This window comes from Zophobas morio, unplaced genomic scaffold, assembly GCF_036711695.1.
Source record: "Zophobas morio isolate AGI-343-1 ecotype UQ-CSIRO unplaced genomic scaffold, CSIRO_AGI_Zmor_V1 ptg000134l, whole genome shotgun sequence".
In the NCBI taxonomy this organism is placed as follows: domain Eukaryota; kingdom Metazoa; phylum Arthropoda; class Insecta; order Coleoptera; family Tenebrionidae; genus Zophobas; species Zophobas morio.
Genome location: NW_026972239.1, coordinates 186,466 through 209,670, shown reverse-complemented (window position 1 = coordinate 209,670; position 23,205 = coordinate 186,466). Strand labels below are relative to the sequence as shown.

General features: G+C 25.6%; 3 protein-coding genes across 3 annotated transcripts; 1 reads left to right on the top strand and 2 right to left on the bottom strand.

The window, feature by feature from the left end:
• Window positions 1-493: 493 nt before the first annotated feature.
• Window positions 494-1,084, bottom strand: LOC135145262 (coiled-coil domain-containing protein 86-like). Its single transcript, XM_064077375.1, has 4 exons — window positions 982-1,084; window positions 756-873; window positions 617-703; window positions 494-559 (listed from the first exon to the last, which is right to left on the bottom strand). Exons 1-4 carry the CDS (start codon window positions 1,053-1,055, stop codon window positions 494-496), a joined length of 345 nt encoding a protein of 114 aa, XP_063933445.1. The 5' UTR covers window positions 1,056-1,084.
• Window positions 1,085-2,757: 1,673 nt separating this feature from the next.
• On the top strand, window positions 2,758-4,785 carry LOC135145261 (uncharacterized). Its single transcript, XM_064077374.1, has 9 exons — window positions 2,758-2,872; window positions 2,945-3,101; window positions 3,154-3,239; window positions 3,312-3,419; window positions 3,473-3,575; window positions 3,642-3,714; window positions 3,887-4,006; window positions 4,575-4,629; window positions 4,692-4,785. The coding sequence occupies exons 2-9, from the start codon at window positions 2,976-2,978 to the stop codon at window positions 4,783-4,785; spliced, it is 765 nt and encodes a 254-aa protein (XP_063933444.1). The 5' UTR covers window positions 2,758-2,872; window positions 2,945-2,975.
• Window positions 4,786-8,400: 3,615 nt separating this feature from the next.
• On the bottom strand, window positions 8,401-23,101 carry LOC135145249 (bromodomain and WD repeat-containing protein 3-like). The gene is made up of 36 exons (XM_064077359.1): window positions 23,084-23,101; window positions 22,856-22,930; window positions 22,614-22,718; window positions 22,262-22,359; window positions 21,913-21,970; window positions 20,956-21,086; window positions 20,825-20,873; window positions 19,857-20,195; window positions 19,705-19,805; window positions 19,352-19,438; window positions 18,436-18,501; window positions 18,242-18,380; window positions 17,958-18,046; window positions 17,636-17,745; window positions 16,980-17,099; window positions 16,786-16,920; window positions 16,249-16,354; window positions 16,112-16,163; window positions 15,733-15,886; window positions 14,962-15,043; window positions 14,600-14,738; window positions 14,303-14,551; window positions 14,090-14,168; window positions 13,717-13,866; window positions 13,458-13,520; window positions 13,257-13,297; window positions 13,135-13,193; window positions 11,997-12,104; window positions 11,844-11,935; window positions 10,875-11,103; window positions 10,681-10,753; window positions 10,455-10,528; window positions 9,858-9,929; window positions 9,487-9,588; window positions 8,533-8,688; window positions 8,401-8,475 (listed from the first exon to the last, which is right to left on the bottom strand). Exons 3-36 carry the CDS (start codon window positions 22,660-22,662, stop codon window positions 8,434-8,436), a joined length of 3,693 nt encoding a protein of 1,230 aa, XP_063933429.1. The 5' UTR covers window positions 22,663-22,718; window positions 22,856-22,930; window positions 23,084-23,101; the 3' UTR covers window positions 8,401-8,433.
• Between the last annotated feature and the right edge of the window lie 104 nt (window positions 23,102-23,205).

The following is a 23,205-nucleotide window of genomic DNA, read 5'->3' as shown; positions in this document are numbered from 1 at the left end:
GCATTTCAATAAAATATGCCTTCTACAATTACTGAGGTCCAACACTTTTTAAAAGGGGATCAAGTAAATAAGTCTGTTCTAAATATTATTCAAAACTATTTTGTCTGTTAACAAGCCCCAAAAAAATATAAAGTAAAGAAATTTAAAATTTCAAAATAACGAAAACTTTATTTAAAATTAAAGTATAAAAGGATCTGAGTATAAGATTTATATAATAATACATTTACTTGAAGAATTTACAGTTTATAAAGAAGTCAATTTACGAATGACAAGCAGTATTCTAAATAAATAATCAAGTGAGGCATGTTTATTTTAAAAAAATAAAAAAAAAGAATCGACTTGATTATGTAAAAAGTCTACTTAACGCTAATAAAACAACTGTAACTCAAAAAGATTAACAAACTTATAGATCAATAAAGAATAAATTCTAACGTTCTAGAATTTCTAAAGCAACCTAAAAATAAATTTTCTTATAATTATCATAAAGAATAGTTCATCTCATGGCCAGTTGACGAAGTTGCTTGCGGTTCAATTTTTTAATTTTACTTGGATTTTTAATCTATTCGAGATAAAAAAAAAGGTTAAAAAGATATGAAAGCGTGTTAATAACTCTTACCAACTGTACTACTTCGCTTTTTCTTTCATTATCTTCCTTTCTTTTCTTATTTGAACGTTTTCTTTCTCTTTCCATCTCAACTTTTTTCTAATTATGAAATTAAATTCTATTTAACTCAATAAAAGTAAAATTTTCGCACCTTTTTTTCTTCAGAAAGCTCTTTTAAAAATAACTTCCTCATAAGCTTTTCTTTTCTTTCTTGTTCTAACCTCTTAAAACCTTTCTTCCATGCTTTAACTTGAAATTTGGCCCTGGCCCTATACAGAAATAGTAAGAAAAATATTAGTTTACAAAAAATTTTAAGTACTATCATTATATTAATAAAAAACCTAAAGGGTAATAAAATGAAAAATATTAATAATTACGGTTGTTTAGAAACCGACTTCCACTCTCTTCTGGATTTAGGAATCCCCCTAACCTTGCTTATGCGGGCAGCCATAGTTACAAACTTGAAGAGGTAAAGCTTCACGTTGTGGCAGGAACACCGTAAAGAGACGAGGAAACAGTCATATGGCTAAAAGTTTCTATTAAATATAAATAGGCTCCTTTCTTACCAAAACAGTGTTTTTTTAAATTTTTTCAATTATTTACTGAGAAACCTTTACAAAATAGTAATAATCAAAAAAACAAAAGAAGACTATTTTTAATTTATACAAACGTAAGGTTAACTAATAAACATAATAGTATTAGCTTTATTCTATTAAGAATCTATAGCAATTACGGCCCGCTTTTTTTATTAATATCCTGTAAGACAATTTACAATTATTATATGTTGAGCGCTATTTAATATACATGTCGTTGTTATACTAAGTTAAGATTTTTTTAAAGTTAATAAATTGTAAAATTTATCATAAGCTAGCTTCTATGTAATATAGTTTCATTGCCCTAAAGATAAACACGAGCAGTTTACCTTTCCTATAATTTATAACCGCTTTAAAAGGGGATATTAAGGCATTATTAGTAATGAAGTGCCATATTTAGCTTTATTGAAAGATGTTACGGACTGACTGTTTAAGTTATTAAAAGGTTAATTTAAATTTTTAATTTTTATTATTTTTTTGGTATTTAATCTAATAGTTAATTAAGGTACTTAAGCGATTGATGATTATAGTTATAGATGGGTTAATCAACAAAAACTTGGAATAGTTCTAAATTTTTTTCACTAAAGTTTAGATATTATGCAAGTTTTTTTTTTTGCTGTACAAGCAATAAACAAGCTTTATGATCTGGCGTCCTGCCGCTAATATCATTAAGCAGTCACAAAATTAACATTTAAACTTTTAAAAAATTCTTTCTATTTATAATAAACTTTTTCCTTTCCTTCGTACTCTGTGCAATACTAATCGACCTTATTTATCGAAAAAATAAGGCATAAACTGCCCAGCTCCAACCCTTATACAGGTGAGTTGCACTTCTGTGAAATTACCCTCGGTATACATGTATCATAAAAAAACATTATTTTCCATAAAAAGGATCAGACAAAGAACGGAAGATATACAAAACGCAAGTAAAGAAAACAAACTCCTTAATTAAAGACAGCGCAGTACACTCTAGAAACCCCCTGGAACCCTCTTTAGTGACTGAAAAGGCTTCACATTATTACATGCAGAATTTACCTTTCCCTATTTACTTGTTTTAATTATACACATTGCCTTCACTTGGCAGATAAATTTTAGAAAAAAAAAATAAAAGCGAATATAAGGAGAAAGAAATAGCTTTCAAAAGTTAACTTTCTGTTATAAACCTCTTTTGTTTGTTATTGTAACAAGATGCAATAGTACTTTAGCCCTCATTTATCTCTCAACTAACTATAAGTTTTGTTAATGCCATAACTTTGTGTTTGCAAAAGAAATGGGTGTATTATCGCTCAGAGAAACTATTACTTCTTAAATTTAATACCATGTGAGTAGCAAATAATACTAATGAACCTTTCCTTACAAGTTCTAATACTTTCAAATGTTTAATTTTTCACCACACCAGAAATCGGCCACTCACTTTGAAAGGGCAGAGGGATACTCCTACTTAAAAATTAAACCCGTCTTTGTATAAAAGCTTCACAACTAACAATTTTTTTTAAAAACATCATCAAATAAACAGTTAGTGGAAGAGTAAATTGTAAACCTTTTTCAAACTAGTCATTAATAAAAGTCTGGTAAAAAAACGAAGTTGAACTCTAAATTTGCCCGTAATAAGCGCAGACATATAGGCCAGTTAAATGGACAAGATTTTAACCTTAAACCAAAAGACTTTTAAATAGTGCTTGCTTACTTTTTTTGTTTTTATTTAATAACCTTGGCAAGTTTAACTTTCTATATACTTTGTTTGCAGGTTATTAAATTCAAGTGAAAAAATAGTAGCGATGAATGTTATTAACAATATAGTAGAAGGTTATGCAGAAACTAAGAAAGATTTAAAATCGGTCTTTAAAGGGAGCAAATCAGCTTTTAAAGAGAAAAAAATAGAATATGAAGCTAAACGAGAAGAAGTGATAAGTTTTGTATATGGTTATATATGTAAACTCTTATCAATATTTTCAGACATTATATTATGGATATTCCGGATTGGAATTCCATATTAATAACAAAATTGTTATGATCTCCAGAGAAACTGGATTTATGTCCAGGTGTGCATAATATTTTGAACTTTATTAGTTTTATATTATTTATCAACACTTTTCGTACTATTGAATTCGCAGAACTCCCCTTTTTTACTTGAAGTTAAGTGACACTTCTCCGGATAAGGAGACTCAATTGTTTGCTTTTGTAAAAGCTACTAGAGAAGATACCACGGATTATAGGGTGAGGTTTCTCTCTTTTTTTAATGTTTTCCGCTTTGTTATTAAAAATTTTGTTAAAGATACGGAGATGTCTTAATATTATGGTCTTCAGTTGGGGCCGGACGTTACGCTCGTCCTACAAAACTGAGAAGCTTTCTAGTGATGCAAGACTTAAGAAAAGACGTAGAAGAACATTTGAATATTAATTTTTTAGTGACGTCCTTATTTTTTACGTTTTTTTAATGCGAGATTAATTTCGACAAAAACTTGCGAGGGATTAATTTGTATAAAATAGTACATCCCACTGCACCACTAAATAAAGGTTAATTTACTAAAAAGTTTGGTAGAATTTCTATTTTAAGAAATCATTGTTTGAATCACTTTCTATATAGACTTTTTCAAGTATTCTTATATTCTTGCTAACTTAAGAAAAAGATAATTCATTAAAAAAATTATACTTTACTATTATAAAGTTACTTATAATAATATTTTAGATGTAATAAAGTATGGAGATCTTTTTAACCTTCGCAGCGTCAACTTTCTAAACTTATACGTTGGGATTCATGATGACTACTTGAAACTTGTAGATTGTAAAACTTCTGTTAAGAAACCAGGTTATTTACTAAGAAATATTGATTTTATTTGCTTTTGAAATTTTCAATTTTTTAATTTCTTGTGAATTTAACACTTTCTTCTATGTCGATCTTCAAAGTAAAATTTTATTATAAATTTTATAGTTTTAATTTATATCGCTTTTAGTTAAAATTTTTAATTTTCCTAATTTACTTTGTTGTGAACTCTTTTCTTTAGTGCTAACCTTCAAGATAAAATTTTATTTTTAGAATAGTTTATAAACACTTGTTTACATTAAATTTTGACATCTTTGTGAAATCAAAACTTTTTTTTATAATGACCTTCAAGGCAAACTTACATTGTAAGCAATAAATAATTTACACAAACTATACTAAGATATAATAATAAAAATTTAACCTTAAAAATTAGTCATTTAAAAGGCTTCATTGTCATTGCTTACATATATAGCAAAATTTACTGAAAGACACACCGAATTTTAAAGTTTAATTGGACTGCATTTATTATAAATCATTTTTATTTTAAATAATATTTACTAAATTTATTAATAAATCTACTTTATTATGCCAAACTTTTAAATCCCTTTTCTAGTATTTCAAGTGTTTCGAAGTAATATCAAGCTTAACAGATCTCCGTTGGTCAAACCGTATGCTTACAATAATAATTTATTTCCCTCAATTAAATTATATCTTATAAACTTTCGAATAGTTTCATAACAAGCTCTCAAGAAGCTACTGAATCTTATGAAGAACCCGAGTATATCAGCAACATGCGCACCTTTTTTTCTTTTGGAATTTTCTAATTTAAATTTATTTACTCCATTATTACTTTAAATAAATTTAATAAAAGATTAAAGAATTAACAACGATTTATAGAAGCTTTACTTCTTTAAATTAAGAATTGTTTTACAAGCAGAGTTTGTTGTGTGAATTAGAAAAATAAAAATTAACTATCTACACATTTACCAACTTTTATTATTATTATATTAGTGCAGTATTTCAGAGGGAATCGCATATAAAACTATCATAATAAAATCCCGTCAAGTAAAAAGGTCGACAGATCTATGCAAACTCTTTGCTTTCAGAAAAGAACTTTCATCGTTGAAAGAGACGAATAAAAAATATAACGCTAAAAAAATACTGTTCTAAAAAATATAATAAAAATTGAAAAAGTAATTTTTACTTTTAAACTATTAAAAAAATTAATTGTTAGTCATAAAGTTAAAAGCAAAAGTAAAAACAAAAAAAAAATTTTAAATCAATGCAAACCACCTATATTTATAACAGTTCAGTTTCAAACAGAAAAAATTACCAGTATTTAAAGTATTATATAATAATATCCAATATTCTAATATTTTTTCATGTACTATTATTAGCTTTACCAACACTTTTATCTAATTCTTCAGCCTTAGTTTTCCACATCTTTAAGGATTCAAAACCTTTGCTGGTTTTACCATAAGAATGTGGCCCTGCCGAAGTGGGCGTTTCCTTTCCAACGTTCCTCATTCTTACAAAAAATTTAAAAAAACAACACTTAGTTAAATAAGAACACACACAAACATATATATAAACTATTAAAACCTCCATTTAGCGATGGATGGCAATTCATCTTCACTAGAGGACTCTTCCTGGAATACAGAATTTAAGCCAACAGATGCTCCAGAATTTTCTTATTTATCTTCAAGTTTAGTCTTTATTATTTTAATAACAGTTTTCTTGATTCTATACCATTTGATGAAGTTTTATCGACGTCATTCTTCGAAATAGGCAAAGTTTTAAGTTTAATGGTAATAGGCATTGTCTTGACAGCTAACTCAGATGGTTGATTAGCTTCACTGCATAAAACTTCAGACTCAAGGAGAGTCAAATTATTCTGTGCATCAACTTCAGACTATAGAAGAAAAGTTATATTTTATATATTCTACTGAGATAAATAAAACTTTATAGAGCTTACTAAAGAAGTAGTTAGACGAGCCTTTTTGTCTAAAGCCCCCTCGCTGGGAAGATTTCGTTTAGAATACATAACCGTTTTCTGACGCAAAAAACGTAAATATATTATGATTGAAAATCAGTAATAATACTTCTCTTTCTTGTATATGGGGATTAAAAACTAGCTATAATTAAGCAAGAACATAAACACGAAGTAATAGCGGTCTCAATGGGTGCACGAATACGGAATCTCCACTCGGCTGTGTATACTCAAAGGGGAGTTATGAAATCAGTATCGCTGTCCAAATAAAGGAGTTATTACTCGCTCTTTACATTGTTTTTTATATAGTATAGATCGTTCTGTTTAGTTTTTTCTATTTTTTTTGTGCATTACTCCATTAAAATATTTAAGAAACATGTTACTGTCACAATAAAATTCTGTTGACTACTGTTAAAAATTCTAATTCTAATAAGCAGCAGTCTCAAGGTGCTTATACTTGGTGCCCGCTGTGTATAATACGTCAAGTTTTTTTTACAAAGAATCTTCTAATTATCCTATATTATTTTATAAAACCTTAAAAAGTCGTAATTAGGAATACACGAAATATCTTATAACAGTTAATCACCGCGTTTATGCCAGGTTTTTTTTTTAAGGATAGCTTTTGCCTACACGCTTGTAACAATTAAAGTTTAGCCTACTAAAATGTTATAGGAAACAATAAAACAAGGTCATTGTGAAAACTTTTTAAAATTCTATTTTTTCAGTAGCAGCTAGCATGCTAGCTCCGGTATTTATAAATATAACCTCTACTTAAATTACCATAGCACGAGTTTTTAATAGTTATTGTTTGGTCTAATCTTAATTCCAGTAAAACCTGATATTAAATCGGAGAGCTTACCTTTCAAAGACTTTAATGAGGTGTCCTTTTACCAGAGACTTTGTTTACTTACTATAAAAACAATTTTAAGTTCTCAAATAACTTAGTAAGTTATAAAAGTTTGTTGAACACAACAAAGGTATAGTATGCTCACGATTCAGCACTAATATATAAAGATACGAATAATATTTTTCACCCGACAGTCAACAAAAAACTTCTCCCGGGTTATTACCTATAAAAATTAACTTGTACACAAAATTTCTAAGTCAATGAATTAGTAATCCCTTTATCATACTAAATTGTATTAAGCATAAAACTGATAAGCTAAACCAAAAAAAAAAAGGAATCAAAGTAAATTATAAAAAATTAATTAGCTTATCTTAAATTATTACTTGATTTACATATTTCGGCTGGTGTATGTTAACTATTTACATAATAAAGGACACCATAAACGCTCCTTTAGCTACTCATTTTTATTTTTTTTAGTTTTCTCGAAACACTCTCGGAGAGCCCGAACTTCATCTTGACAGCTCCGCCAATCTTTATGTCTGTCCATACATTTTTGAAGAAGTTCATTTAGTGCTTGACATTCTTTGTATATAGAAAATTAGAAGTTTCGTTAAACTAAAAACATCTTTAAAATTACCAATTTCCGGTGTATATAATACAGAAGATTTACATTCTTCGAACAATTCCATAATAATATTGAAAAAAGACTGCTTTAAGCATTTCCTTTCCGAACTTGCGAGACCCAAGGAGGAAAAAAAGGAAGTTTACTCTTTTTAGAGGGTTGACCACAGAATAAACCATTTTTTACATTTTTCTCTTTAGTACCAGCGAACTCATTCTTTTAAATTGCGTGTTGAATTACTTTGTTTTACGAAATCTTAAGCAAGTGTAAAAAAAAAATAGGTTTACATATTTTGCCACTCATAACACCTGCAAAGATGAACCATCATCTCTTCTACCGCTATAATTTTATTTTTCTTATCAATATTTGTACTAATCTTTAAGGATTTGTCACTTTAACTTGAGTGTAGGAACTTATTCGTGGTTAAGTTTTTTTTTGAATAAAGTTGTGCTAAGCATTTGACAATACTGCCTTTTTAACGAGGTGAATGCTGTACTTGATAACTTTTTCTACAAGACAGTCAATTTCCTCCTAATGAAGAGACATAAGATGGATAATAATAAAATCTCTTGTCAGTCTCTAATTTAACTTTGGAGCCCGATAAGGATATAAACTCAATTATAGTCACACTTATAATGAATACTAACTGGAATGGCCGGTAACCCGCACTTTATCAAAACTAAAACTTTTTACATGTGGCGCTCTGTAAATACTATTATTTACTGCTAAAAGGGACAACGCTACAATGCTTATTACTGTTACTCACTTTATTTTAAACTTTCTAGTGGCGGGCTAGAAGGCAGTACTTAAAAATCTTGAGTTGTGGTTAAGTTATTTCTAATAGTTATAAAACTTTCATCAATTATTTAATTTTGAATGCGAAAAATAAATAAACTTTCATTTCACATTATTAATAATAAGAAAACTAATAAAATGGAAGTGTTTTATTAAGATATAATGCACGAGTGTTTCCATCGGTAACGTCTTAAATAAAATATATTCCTTTCCAGTATTTATGAGACATCCCTTACCACAGCGCTAAAAATCAACTTCATCTAAAATATAAAAATATATAAATTGATAACAAATATACCAACAAAGTAACAAATTGCCTTTTTTAATAAAAAAGAGAGGCAAGCCTCCCTATCTTCTTCCGATAAAAACTGGTGAGTGTTTATAAATATAAGCAATTCGCTTAAATATTGATATAAAACTTCTTGGCTGGACGCGCCACTTCGTTCAAGTTTTTGATATACACTTATGAATTTCTATAAGCAAAAAGTTTATATTTAAAGAAATGAAATAGACTTTCTATAATAATAATAATAATAATTAGTTCTAATAAAACTTTTTAAAAACCTAAAAAACTTTCTAATAAAAGAAATCGTAATAATAAAATAAAACTTCAATATGTCACTAAACTATTAAAAAAGTCAAAAATTATTATAAGAGTAAGAAATTTATCAGGTACTATTTTCTAGAAAATAAAGCACATAATAATAATAAATAAAGAGAAAAAAATAGAATTAGTAAAACTTTTTTGATGACTGATAACTTTTGTAAATTACTTTTATTTTCTTCGTTATTATTATATTTACTTTTTAGTTTTTATTAATTTTAACAAAGTATAAAATAATAAAAGAAAGTTTTAAAAAAGGAATAAAAAGTTTGCTTTATCACGGTAAAAAAAAATAATAAATCTAAAACTTTTTTTAATTAAAACGGAAAAGCTATATAGAAAACTTAAGGAAACTGTTATGCTAATATTAATTTACTTTTTATTATTAATATAAAGTTTAAACATTAAATAGAGATAATTATAATAATTCGTAGAGTTTTAGGAAGGAATATTATCGCAGAATATTGCAGAATAGTATATAAATATCCATCATAACAGATATAACATTAATAAAAAGAAAAAAATGTATAATAATAATTTATTAATTAAAATACTATTTGAAAGTAAAATATTGCATGAAATAAAAATTATGAATACTAACAAAAAAGTAATAAATTTAATGAAAGTAATACGAAAATAAAAGCTTTTAATAATAAAACAGGCGCACTCGAAAAAGTTTTTCATCCTGAATCTCCGCATGAAAAGTATTGAGAACTTCATGACTGCAATAAGAAGCATCGATAAAACATCTTTCAACTGCAAACTTTTCCTTTTTTATATAAAAAAGAGAAAAAACATTAATAAAGTATAAGAAACTGTCACATCTCTCGGTCTCATTATTAGGTGTTATCATTATTTTACCTGTTATAAGTAGATATTATTATTAATATATTTATATATAAATATTTTTTTATACATTTTAAGCATTAATCAACTTTCAAAGAAAAATATAAAATATAAGCAATATTCATAATAATAAATATTATAATAATAGGAAAAGTAAAAGTAATAAAAAAAATACTGGATGTAATAATTTACAGTAAACTTAGAAAGTTTAGAAGAATAATAAGTCTCAAGTTTCTCAGCGCATCGATAAAAAGAAGAAGTTTCCTGCAAATTCATTATATATATTGTTACTCAAAACGTATACAGTTGATTTTATTTTATTATTATACATATTATAATATTTTTACTTATTATTAAGTTTATTTTCATTGTTGTTATATTCTGTTTACCATTTCTTTTTATATATTATTATGCGAAAAAAAAACAAATCAGATATAAAATTTTTAACTAATAAAATTATTTATAAATTATAATGTCGCCTTTCAGTTTCATTGAAATGATATAAAATATTTTCTATTCAAAAAATTTAATGCCAACAGCAAAACAAACATATACTTTTAATAGTTTTTATAAATATAATATTGATATAATACATTAACCATAAAAAGTTTATAAAAATAAACAATTATTCTTAACAAAATTATTAACTAAAAAAAATTATTATAAAGTTAATAATAATAAATATAATAATTTTTTATAAATATAATAATATTTTTTAATAAATAAAAAATTAATAAAAAGTGTACATATAATAATAACACTTAGAAAAACTTTTATATACGAATAAACCTGATTATAAAGTTTACAATTTTCAATAATAAGTCTAACGTCGTGGGCATACTGATAAATATTATATTCAAAGTCTGTAAAATTTTTAAAAATATAAAAACTGCTGTTTGAAAAATATAAAAAGATATCAGATATTAAAAAAATATGCAGAAAATAGTTTCAATAGTAAAGGAAAAAAGTTTTTTAATCAAAAATAATAAATAAAGTGAAACAAAAAAAGTTAAACCTTTTGAAGAATAGCAGAGACTTTTTAATATTTCCCTCAAACATTTCGGGTGTTCAATAACTTTTAAGTAATTCTAATAATAAATAAAATACAATTTTACTACAAACAACTTTTGAATAAAAACTAAAAAAAATAAATATCAAGACACAACAATTGTTAGGATTGGCTATTTAGGGACACTACAATCCACGTACTTGGTCACAGATTGGCTCAATAAAAGGAACGGCGTCCGGTTGGGCCATAAGTTGGGTATGGAGAACAAGGAGAGGAAGAAAAATATTCTTGGCGCCTTTTTTTCGTATAACAGAAAAGCGATAGGTTGTGAGCGTTTCACTCTTTTCCTTGAGTTTCTGTAAAAACAGATTTTCGTAGGCTTCCAGCTCGCCTTGAAACTTGACGACTTTCAAAGTGTTCAAAAGGAGCCTGAAAAATATAATAAGTTGTTGGACAGTACACTGCTAATAACTATAATACTTACGACTAATGCTACATGAAAAAGTTAGTAAAAACCAACATTCGTTTAATTTATAATTTTTTTATTGTCAGTAAAAAAAAGAACTGAAGGTCACCATCCAATGAGAGTTTATAAAAATTATAGTAACCAATAAGTTTTCAGGAGAAAAACATATCAAATTTTAATATTTTGCTAGGGCGATTACCACCAATAAAAATAGATAAGTTGATAAACCAATCACAAAAGCCAAAGTTTTAAGCCACTCAAAAGTCGACAACAAAATTCAACAGTCAATTCAATATCTACCAGTAAAAACATGAATAAATTTTATAGCAAATAACTTTAGGTAGCCAATGAAAACTTGAGTAATGTTTTATAGTCAATTAACTTTAGCATTGATGGTTAACAACATTCTTACAGTTTATAAAATTGATGTAAGACAGAAAAAGTAATGTTACAGACATGCGAAGAGAGTGCTTACACTAATTAAGTAAGATATACTCTCACTTCTTGAAGCAGATGAAAAGACCAACGTTTATAGCTTTATAAGCAATAAAAAATAACTATCGACTGGTATTGCGTGCATTTATTCGTTACTTTGTATAAGGAAATATATGACTATTGGATAAAAATTAATACAAAATATACCGACCAATAAATAAGTATTATAGAATAATATAACTGATATTTAAACAAGCACACAGAATACCTCAAGTCCGTGTAAAACTGCAACAAATTATCATATTTCTGTTGCTGAATTTTATTCGTTATTTTATTAGCCAACTTTTGATATTCCTTTAACTAAACAAATTATTATTGGTTAGTTTCTAACGACAATTTATAAATTCTTTAGTAAGGATACCAATAATGGCTCTTCCTTATACAAGTCACTCATTTGATTGGATACTTTCACAAATAATGCACCAAGTTCTCTCATCCCTGAAATATAGCGAAGTGTCCATTCTTCTCGCTATTTTTATTTATATAGTAATAATAATAACAATTACAAAAAAAAAAAAAGAGAAACAGTTCATAATAATTCTATAATGAGTAGTAAATTATATAATTATTAGAAAAGTTAAAGCAATTATGAATACTTTATTAAAAAATAATATTAATGCTAATAAATTTATATAAGAGTTAAATATATTGAATAAAATATAATTATAATAAACTTATTATTAAGTATAAAGCAGGTTACATAGAAAATAGTGATAGTTAATAGTAAAACTCATAATAAAGCAGTAAAACGTTATATATCTGTCTTTTTTTTATTGGCTTAAGTTTAACAAAACACTTTATAATTTACGAAATAGAAAAACTATTTTTTATAAAAATGAAAAAATATTTAAAAAATATTATAAAGCACTATAATAATTATAAGTAAACAGTAAAGAATATCAATATAAAACAACACAAAAGTAAAAAGTAAATCTTTATGACTATAAAAAATTAAAAATATTACTAAACACAATTTAAAATGGTATTTGAAACAAAGAAAAATTTAGAAATTCACTAAATAATAATTTGCTCCGTTTCATAATAAAACAGGAGGCAAGGCGCGCCAAAAAATACGTAGCTCGATAACTTGTGCTTAAAAGTAAATAAAGCGCGCAAAATATGAATTATATATAAATATATAGTAATAAGAAGAAAAAAGTAGAAAGAAAAACCGCTACTATTAATATTCCGCGTAAGAGAGAGTTGCTACTTTACCGCTTAAGTTACATGAGTGCCCCAAATATTAAATTAACCAATAAAAGCTCTGATAAATTTAGCACAATTTTTATAAAAACTAAATGCATTAAATTTCAGCAAAGACAGCTAAAAAAATTATATTGACCCGAATCAGAATAAATTGGTAGTAAATTAGAAAAAACTTCCAAATACACAAAAAATTTCAAAGTAAAATTAACATAATAACCAAGTAAAAAGTAACAAACAGAAGAACGTTGCATCATTGGCTCTTTTATACAAACGTTGTACAAAAAATGTAGAACCTCGTCAAGTTGAACAACTGATGTGTTCTGGGATTGGTCAGACTGAATATTTTTATGGCCTTCAACATAAAAGATGTCAAAATAAATATAAAAAGTATCTATTCTAGATAAGAAATTTCTACAGGAATGCCTCGTTGTTCGGGAGTTGACTGTATTTTCCGTACTAAAATAATAATAATAATAATAATAATAATAATAATAATAATAATAATAATAATAATAATAATAATAATAATAATAATAATAATAATAATAATAATAATAATAATAATAATAATAATAATAATAATAATAATAATAATAATAATAATAATAATATAAACTCCGATCCAGCTAAAAGCGAGCAGATCATGGACGTCTGGTTTTTCCTAGGCCTTCCAACTTTTCTATAATTTTTTAGTGAAAATAATAGTCATTAAAAGTTTATATCATTCGGCTTTAAACTTTTATATTAAAAAGTATTACAAGTATTTTCCATCAATAACAAATAAAAACTGTCAGTTAAATTTTTTTTTTTGGAGATATATACAAAACAAAACTTCATATATAGCTCCAATGAAAAGCTCATATAATACTAAAAACCTTTTTTTGGGTGAACTTTCCAAAAGTTGAAAAGCGTTCCCGCTCTTCCTTTTTGCAGTATAGCTATGGAAGCTTGTATCTTTTAACGAATCATAAGAACTGGATTCAGAAGATGAAGAGCATTCACGGTAAAAATATTTAGACTTTTTCCTTAAAGAAAGTAAACTTCATTATAACAGTAAAAAAAATAATTATAAACAAAACCAAAAGCACTTAATGATGTGTTTTGTTATAAAATTTTACTTATCGCAAAATAATGCATTGAAAGTATTTATATTAAAAGTATTTAACAGAATATTTTATATTTTTTATGAAAATACTAAATACTTTTCATTATATATTTATTAAAATATGAATGTAATATATTCCGAACTGCGTATCAGAACGCGTTCTTCTTTTTGCTCGAAAAGAAGTAGTATCTTTTATAGTTGACAAATGCCATTCTTGCTTATCTAAAGTTCATAATAATAATAATAATAATAATAATAATAATAATAATAATAATAATAATAATAATAATAATAATAATAATAATAATAATAATAATAATAATAATAATAATAATAATAGTAATAATTAATAAAACCGGGAGAATGTTGGCTGGTTTTATCATCACTATTTTTGTTGTCCCCCTCCTCGGAAGAGCTTCCATGGACCAATGACAAAAGCATATTTTCTTTCGTAGATGGTGTGCTCTTTTCCTCCGAACTCTCTACCATTGGAGAGAAGCAATGCTCAACAATAGAGCTATCTTGCTCTGTAGTGATTTGTGGGGATGCAGTTTGTTTAAATTTTTGTAAACCATTCGAGACTTCGTTAACTTTATTGGTATTATCTAGAATTTTTATGATTAAATAGATAAAATAGCAATAATAATAGATACTATCTAGTTTCGTTGAAAAATTGAAAATAATATTTTCAAGTTCCCTTTCTAGCCAATAGGATTTAAGCACAATGTCACTTTCTTCTTCATTAAAAAGTTCACAATTTTTTTGAATCTGCTTGACATCCCAAAACAAGCCCTACAATATTTAAAAAATATAAGAAAAGTTTATATATGAAAAAAAATAAAAAAAAGTTTTAATACTAGAGAAGCTCACAATATAAAAATAATAAAATTATCATAATACTGAAATAATAACACTGTAAAGTAAACTTCACTGCATAAATAAAAGTAAACAGAAAGTCTTATAATCCACCAATGGATTTAAGTATAAGTAGAGATTTTACTATATATAGCACTACCTCGATGGAACGGTAATAGCCCGAACGGAGACGCGCAATAACAAGACTCAAGTCAACAGGATATGGTATGATTTTCAGATATCTAACGATTTTGCAAATGATTATGGCAATATGTAAAAGTACTTGTAAATAAGTAAATGCTGAAGATAAAAGTATTCTTCAATATTAGTTTAAATAAATTTTTTTAAAAAAACCTATTATTATAAATATTAGTATATATAAAAGTTGTTATATTCTTTTAAAAAAATTTATGTTATAAAAATAATATTATAGTTTTTACGAAATATCTTTATAACAAAAAGAACAAAGTGTTATAAGTAAATAATTTTCATTAAAAAAAAGTAAAATTTGTAAATATTAATAAAGTGCATAAAAAAAGAAAAATAAAAAAAAAAGTAGTAAAAAGTTAACTATTTCTTCAGGAAATTATTAAAAAAGTAAAGTTGGTATAACTAATAATAAAAGTGTAAACGCAAATAAAAAGTATGTAAAAATATACAATCGTAGTGTATTTCATTAAAAAAAGTTCAATACATTTATTAAAGCTTTTAATATATATAAAAAACTCTTAAAGTATATAAAAATCTAAAAAAAGTGAAATATACTAAACTTGCGAGAAAAAAATTAAGTAAAAAATAACTCATTACTTTTATAATATTCTTATAATTTACATGATTATTACTACGCTTGTTACTATAATATTTGCTATTATTAAAAACATATTTATATAAAAATTCATAATCATAATAATAATAGCGACAATAACACTACTCTGGATAAGAATCGTAGTCCACGGGAGCAACAAAGGGATTGGTGTATTCGTGTTCTAACAAACTTGTGAAGCCGGCAATAAGCCGGTCAACTTCGCGCTGTTCAATTCGTTCTTCGAAGGGTCGATAATTTTCTCCATAGAAGGAGGATATTTCTATTATTATTATTTACTTTATTTCTATAACATTAATAATTATTTTTACATATTATTTTCTATTAAACAATTATTGTTTTATTATTATTATTATAATTTTATCTTTAATATTTATATTACTATTTATCATATACCTCATTTTTTCATTAACTTTTTATAAATATTAATATCATCACTATAAATAATTATTATATAGTGTTTAATATAATTATGATTATCAGGAACCATAAGGCTCCAAATCCCACGCGCTCAAACGGTCAATACATTCTAAACTTTCCTATAAATAAAGACAAAGTAAGTACAGCTTTCTTAGCTCATTATAAAGAGTGCAGTGATAATAATCATCCAATAAACAGACAAACGTGTGCTTCGTCCGAGCCGGCGTCCCAACGAATGATATACCGCTCAAAGTGAGACTCAGGAAAGCGAGAGTCAGCTGGTTGCATACCGCTTATAGTTCCAGAGTACCTTTCGTTATGATCAGTATTGTAATAATATTTGTTATATGTCACAAAACAACTTTACATACAAACAATGAAAAAGGAGTAATGATAATTGTAAAAATATTATTATAAAAATTTCTTTAAGTCTTTTAGAAATAAAGTTCAAACTTTTTTGATGAAGTGTATAAATTTTTTTTTATAAAAGTCTCTAATTATAAATCCAAGTAATATATAAACTTCTTCAGTGATTATCCATTTCTTTAATAAATAAGTTTTTTTTCATTAAAAAATTTGTAAATTTTCTTATAACTTTATAAATATTTAGAAAAAAAATATCTTAAAGTTTTATATACTTAAGCTTCTCTTGTATACACAAAATAATATAACTTAATGTTATTAATAAAATTATATACGAAAGCCTTAAAGTAAAACACAAAAAAAAATGCAAAAAATTACCATTTTTGGTCAAACATGGCTTGAACTTTCGTACCAATTTGCCAGTTTTGTAAAACAGAGGCTTCATAACGAGAGGCGAGGATAAGAAGATCGGCAACACCAGGCTTGTCGTGAAAACTCACCGTAAAACTTCCTCTTTTTTAGTAATACTTAGAAATATAACAGTTGCATTGATAAAAATATATAAATCGTACATGTTCTCAAAATCAGGTGACTCTACTGGCTGAAGCCTTACCTGACACGTGGTCGGCGGCCCAACAAAATATTTTAAAGCTTTTACTTTGCATTTCAGGGCAACCGGAAAGTTTCTGTACCTTCATTAAAAAATGCAATAAAAAGTATATGAAAAGCTCATCATAAAAACTTCAGCACAGTCGAACAAAAGAGTAATCGCAAAAATATTATAACAAATTGTGTCAAAAAATAAATCAAAGAAGAAAAAGGCCATCTATAATTGGTCCGAAATAAGTTTATAGTAATAAAGTAAATACAAGTAAAATTGGCACAAGATTTGATAATAAAGAAATTAATAAATATTATCTTTGTTTAAATATTTAATAAAAAAGTAACAATAAGAAGCTCACAAATTTTATTGAAAAAATAAAAACATAATGTGCGCTCAACAACTTTTCTATAAAATAGAAACGTTTTATAATTAATTTTCTTATAAGTAAATAATAACACATTTTTATTAACTTCGTAATAAAAAAATGAAAAATAAAAAACGTTCTTATTAAAAACTTTCTTGTAAATAAAAATTATTCAGCCTAACTAAAAGTTACAAAAAAAGAAAAAATTAAAGAAAATTCAAATTTTTTATAAATACTAAGCAATAATAATAATGATAAACTTTCTCCAGGGATAAACAACTTTTCCTAAAAGATGCAAAAGTTTATCGTCCTTCATTGACTGTACATATCTAGCATGTGCTTGCCTCAGATAGACAACAGTATCACCAACCTGAAAATAATGTAGAAAGTGAGAACTTAAAAGATTTATTATAATAACTGTAACAAAGGTACAGAATAATATTAGAATAAAAAAGTAATTTCTAGTTAACTTCAGTATTTTATAAAAAAAATAAGGCTAACAAAGATAATAATAATTTTTAAGGAACCAATAAAAACATTAAAAAAGAACCAATAAGTTTTCTTTCAACAACAAAAAATTACTTGTGGAGTATACGGAGTGAGCGAGGGCTCCGACGCTGTTATCCAAGGCGATGGGGCAAATTCCTGCCAGTCCCGCTCATCGTTATAAGCTAAATATAATAAATAATAACACTTATAATAAATAGGAAAGCTTATATTATAGCAAATATAAATAAAAATAACAAAAATAAAAAAATTAGTATAATAATAGTAGAATAATAATTAATAAAACTTATAACAAAGGCAGTAATGGGATATTCATAAAAAATTAATAAAAAAAACTTAAAAATTATAATATATATAACCAGCGTGTCTCAGTGTATTCCTTGAGGTTGCCCGCCTTTTCGCGCGCCTTTCAAGCTTTGCTTGTTGTTGTTGGTTGTATTCTCTTTCTGCCTCTCGCTGCTCTCGTTGTTTCCGTTGTTTAAGAAAGTTTCTTCGTGCCTATTTATTTATTTATTTATTTATTTATTTATTATTATTATTATTATTTTATTACTTGCGAAATAGACATGGTCGATGATGAAGGAATAAACTCATCAATATCTATATTTTGCTTCTGAGCCTTTTCATATATAAAAATTTTTATTAAATAAAATAAAAAGAGGAGACAATTCCTATACGACGAAAAGCAAAGTAGTAAACGGCGCTAAATTGGTAGGCAATTAAAAAATGAGTACAAATAAGTTACAAACTGGTTCAAACAGATTTATAACAAAAAAAGAGCGCTTAAATTATCAATATGATGCAATAATGGCAATTGTGGGTACACAAAATAATTTATGTCATGATGATAGTATTTATATGATAATAAAACTAAGAAGAGAAGAGAAAGTAATAATATAAAATTGATTATTTATATTTTATATAAACAAAATAGAGAGAAACAAAAGTAAATAACTATTAAGTAAAAAAAAATAAAATTATAAATATTGTAACAAAAAGTAGTTCTATAAAAACTTTATTATTAACATATAAAGCAAAAAAAATAATATAAAAAATAAAAATTTTAATAAAACTTATTTTTAAAAACTTTTAAAGTCCTTATGTAAAGTAGTTTTAGTAAAGAAATAAAATAAATATTCTTATTAATAAAACTTTATTTACAATTATATATAAAAGAAATATAAAAAAAGGCTAAATATTAGATATTAAACCAATAAAGAATCTTAAAAATTGTAATAAAAGTAGTAATAAAACAATTCACTATTATTCAATAAACAATGTAAAATAAAAACTCGAATATAATAAAAGTATTTGATTCAAAAATATATATAAAAAATTTTATCAACTAAAGTAAAGTAGTCACAAAGACTTAAAAAAAAACATTTTATAATATAAAAAGTAAAAGTGTTAAAAAATATATATATAAAATTTATAAAGCAATCATTTTTATAATAAATATATCAAAATACACGGAAGCTTCTAGTGCTGATGGTCCTTTCGTGGAAGTATATATCTCTCGCGTTATAATAATCGTATTCTTCGTCGCTCGAGCATAACTACCAGCAAAAAAAATAATGATATGAAGGTAGCCATCGTACCATGCAAAGGTTTTTTATGTACTTTACAAAATATAGTTAACAGTATAAATAGCGTTAAAGTTTTTTGTGTATTTTATAATAACAACAAACAGCGTCATATAAATCTTTAAATAAACTTAATATTAAGTTAGCAGGAGAAACAATCCCAAAAGAAAAATAATGAAAAATTATTATCATAATATTATAAATAAGAATTATAATAGAAGAGGAATGATTATTATTACATCACTTTCTGTTTTAATTTCTTCTTCATTGGCTTCTGGTTCTTCAAGGATTTCTTCTCTCACGTGCAAGCGAAGTGTGTGGTTCTCATTTTGTAGGGACTCTTCGCAGGCATAATAATAATAATGAATATAATAATAATAAAAATAATAACCAGGCCGGAGAACCCGGTAGACGGGCTTCGGTTCGAAATACGGGTGCTCAAACTGATCCAATGAATCAGGATTCAACGTAACAACCTGAACACGTGACTTGTTTACGACACATTCGTCTATCACAAGGCCATTAGGTCGAGCAGCCCGCCTGCTCTTACGTAGTTGAGCGTCGTAGTAGTTTTGATGGGGAGTTGGTATAGCATAGAGTAACGATTCTCTATGTTGTACTTCCAAAAACTCGCGAGAACGACAGAATAGTGAATTTTTCCATGTGGATGGCCATATGGGACGTGCCTTGTTGAGATCCTGCTGCTGTGATTCGTCGTAGACAGTAATCCCTACAATCGTTACATTTCCAGTGAATATTTGATAAAAATAATAATGAATCGCTCCAAACTTTTAGATTTTTTTTAAAAATAATTTTAAACAACTTCATAAGCAGAAAAAAAATATTTAAAAAGTGTTTTTAATGACTTTTATTACAGTTTTATAAAAGTAACTTATTTATTTAGTAAAAAAAAGGCATTCAAGTTATCTATGCATAATAAAACTAACTAAAAATACTATATGTAACTGTAAAATATTCTTTTATTCATGTAAATATATAATAATAAAAAGTAAAATAAGCAAGTTACTATTTTTCTATCACATTTTTTAAAATACAACTTTTTTATTAATAATAAATTATAATTTTTCTATATTAAAATTTTTATTTTTTTATTATATAAAAGAAATTTGCCTGATGGACCTAAAAAGTACAAAAGCGTAGAGAAAAACTTTATAAGGATAATTTTATAAAGAGCGTATATGTTAACTTTACAAAGAATAATATTTGTAATTGCGATTAAAATATGTAAAAAGGAAAAGGCTTACGCTTATTATGTATAAAAAAAGTTTTTTTCTAGTAAAAATATATAAAGTTTGTAAATAGGCAAACTATAGTATTTATTCTTATTATAAAAGTCACCAAAAATTTTATCCACAAACGTATAATCCACCAAATCGTCTTCGATTATCTAAATTTATAATCGTAACTAAGAAAAGTTTGTAAATATAATGAAATAATAATAATCTAATATAATATAATATAATATAAACATCCGGCCGCGTGTCAATGAAATTTCCATTTTCATCATAAACGAGTTCATCCATATAATCACTTCTAAAAAATTGATTGGTTGGCACTTGATTGCCGAGTGGCGTGTCGTGAGTATAATAAGCACAGTAACCTTTTTTACATTAATAATAATAGTATACAAATTGTTATTTTAAATAACAATCAAAAAAAAAGTATGTCTTATAAATATGCAATATATTTAAAAGTAACATTATCAAAAAATGTTCAGTTATTATAGTATAATAAAAACACTACATATAAGGAAAAACCTTATTAAAAAAGAAACAGAAAAACAAATAAAAGCATAACAAGTTAATTTTTTATTATTAAAAAAAACAAGTAAAGTGTAAATGAATAAATATATAATCTAAAAGAAAAAAAATTATAAGTTTTAATAAAAAATTTGTTAAAGTTTCAATTTTTTATATATAATACTAAAAATATATAAAAATAAATAAAAGTTTAAAAAAAATTTGTTTATATAAAAAAAAGAAAAGTATATGTACTGTGTTAGTATTTTATTAATTATTTTGAAAAAAAAGAAGGCATTAATGAAATATGAAAAATAAATTAAAAAACTTTTTCATAAAAACAATTGAGTAAAAAATATATATAAAACTGTAGTAAAATACAGTTCCTATAAAAAATACACAAAAAAAATATTGAAAATGCTACAAATGGAAAAAAATGAAGAGCGCTAAATAATAATGAGACCGATAAATATTTAAAAGAAGTTAGTTAATGCAAAGGAAGATTATGTTTCTGTAAAGCAGTGAGTATTTATTAAACTCATAAAAAGTTTAAATAATAAAATTTAGAATTATAACGAAAAAAAATAGAAGCTCTTATAAAATAACAAATCACATGATAAAATTTATTATATATATTACAATTATTTTTATTAAGAGTATTATTATTATCATTATTATTATTGATACCGTAATGAGTGACGTGAAGAGCATTAGCTTTATGATCATCTAAACCAACAGTTAATACCTTACGAAAGTAAAAATAAAAAAAAAAAAAGTAAATATAAAAGGTATTTACTGAACTAAATAGAACGACTTGCATTAAAAAAATTATTCTTCCAAAATAATCATAAAAATTATATAAAAGCGCGTCGAATCTCAACAAATTTTTTATAAAAACTATAAACCTAAAAAATATAAAAAAGTCTTGAATATTAATTTCATTAAAAAGTAACTAAACAAATGTTCCCAGACAAACACCTTCATTGGTTAACTTATTATTTTACAAAAAAACTCCAAATAATAATCAATAAAGTACTATAGAGTTTCCATCCATAGAAAAGCGGCAGTCTCGTATTTTCTGTTTGATGTGCGGAAATGTTGGATCATAATTACAATCACTCCAAAGCACGCGCCCTTTTTTAAAAACATATTAAAAAACAAGTGCACAAAAAAAAAGAAGTCTTCATAATGAAACCGGCGGTTTTCTATGATTATCGGCTCTTAATTTGTTAATCCACAAAAAGTTTTATATATAAAAAATTCAAAAAATATATACGTTATTTAAGGGGTTTTAATAAAAATATACAACCACCACTAAAAATCTTAATTTTGTATTAATAATGTGAAGAATTATAGAAGTAGAAGTAGATAAAAGTAAACTAACTCACCAAACAGAACATCCCAAATACAAACAACTCCGTCCTCGGCAGCACTCATAAAAATGTTTTCATAGACAGGATTACTTAGTAAGTGGTCGATGCGTCCGGCATGCCCTTAAATTTTTTTAAAAGTTTATTAAAAAAGCGAAAAAATTAGTAAGACCAATGTTATTGCTTTAATAAGTTTGCTCAAATATAAAAATTAGCTTCGTTATAATTATAAAGAAAGATATATTCGGTATAAAGAAAACCTAATAAGGAGTGGAGCAACTCCCCAGTATCAGACTTCCATATTTTTAATGTAAAATCTTTCACAGCAGTGCACACTACGTTTAATTATAATATTTCGCTAAAAAAAGAGAGCCCACAATATGGCCAATTATAAAAGGGGGTAAGTTTAAATAAATAAAATACAAGATTAATGAAACCGCAAGCAAAAATTATGCCGAAAGACAAAAAAAATGGTAAAAAAATGAAACCTAATTGGTCGGCAAGGTTCCATGCAACCATTGTTATTTCTTTATCGTTTTTTCTCTTTTGAGTCTTATAAAAAGTAATATATTATAACGAATTACAAGTAGTCTTTATAATTAGCAAGTTC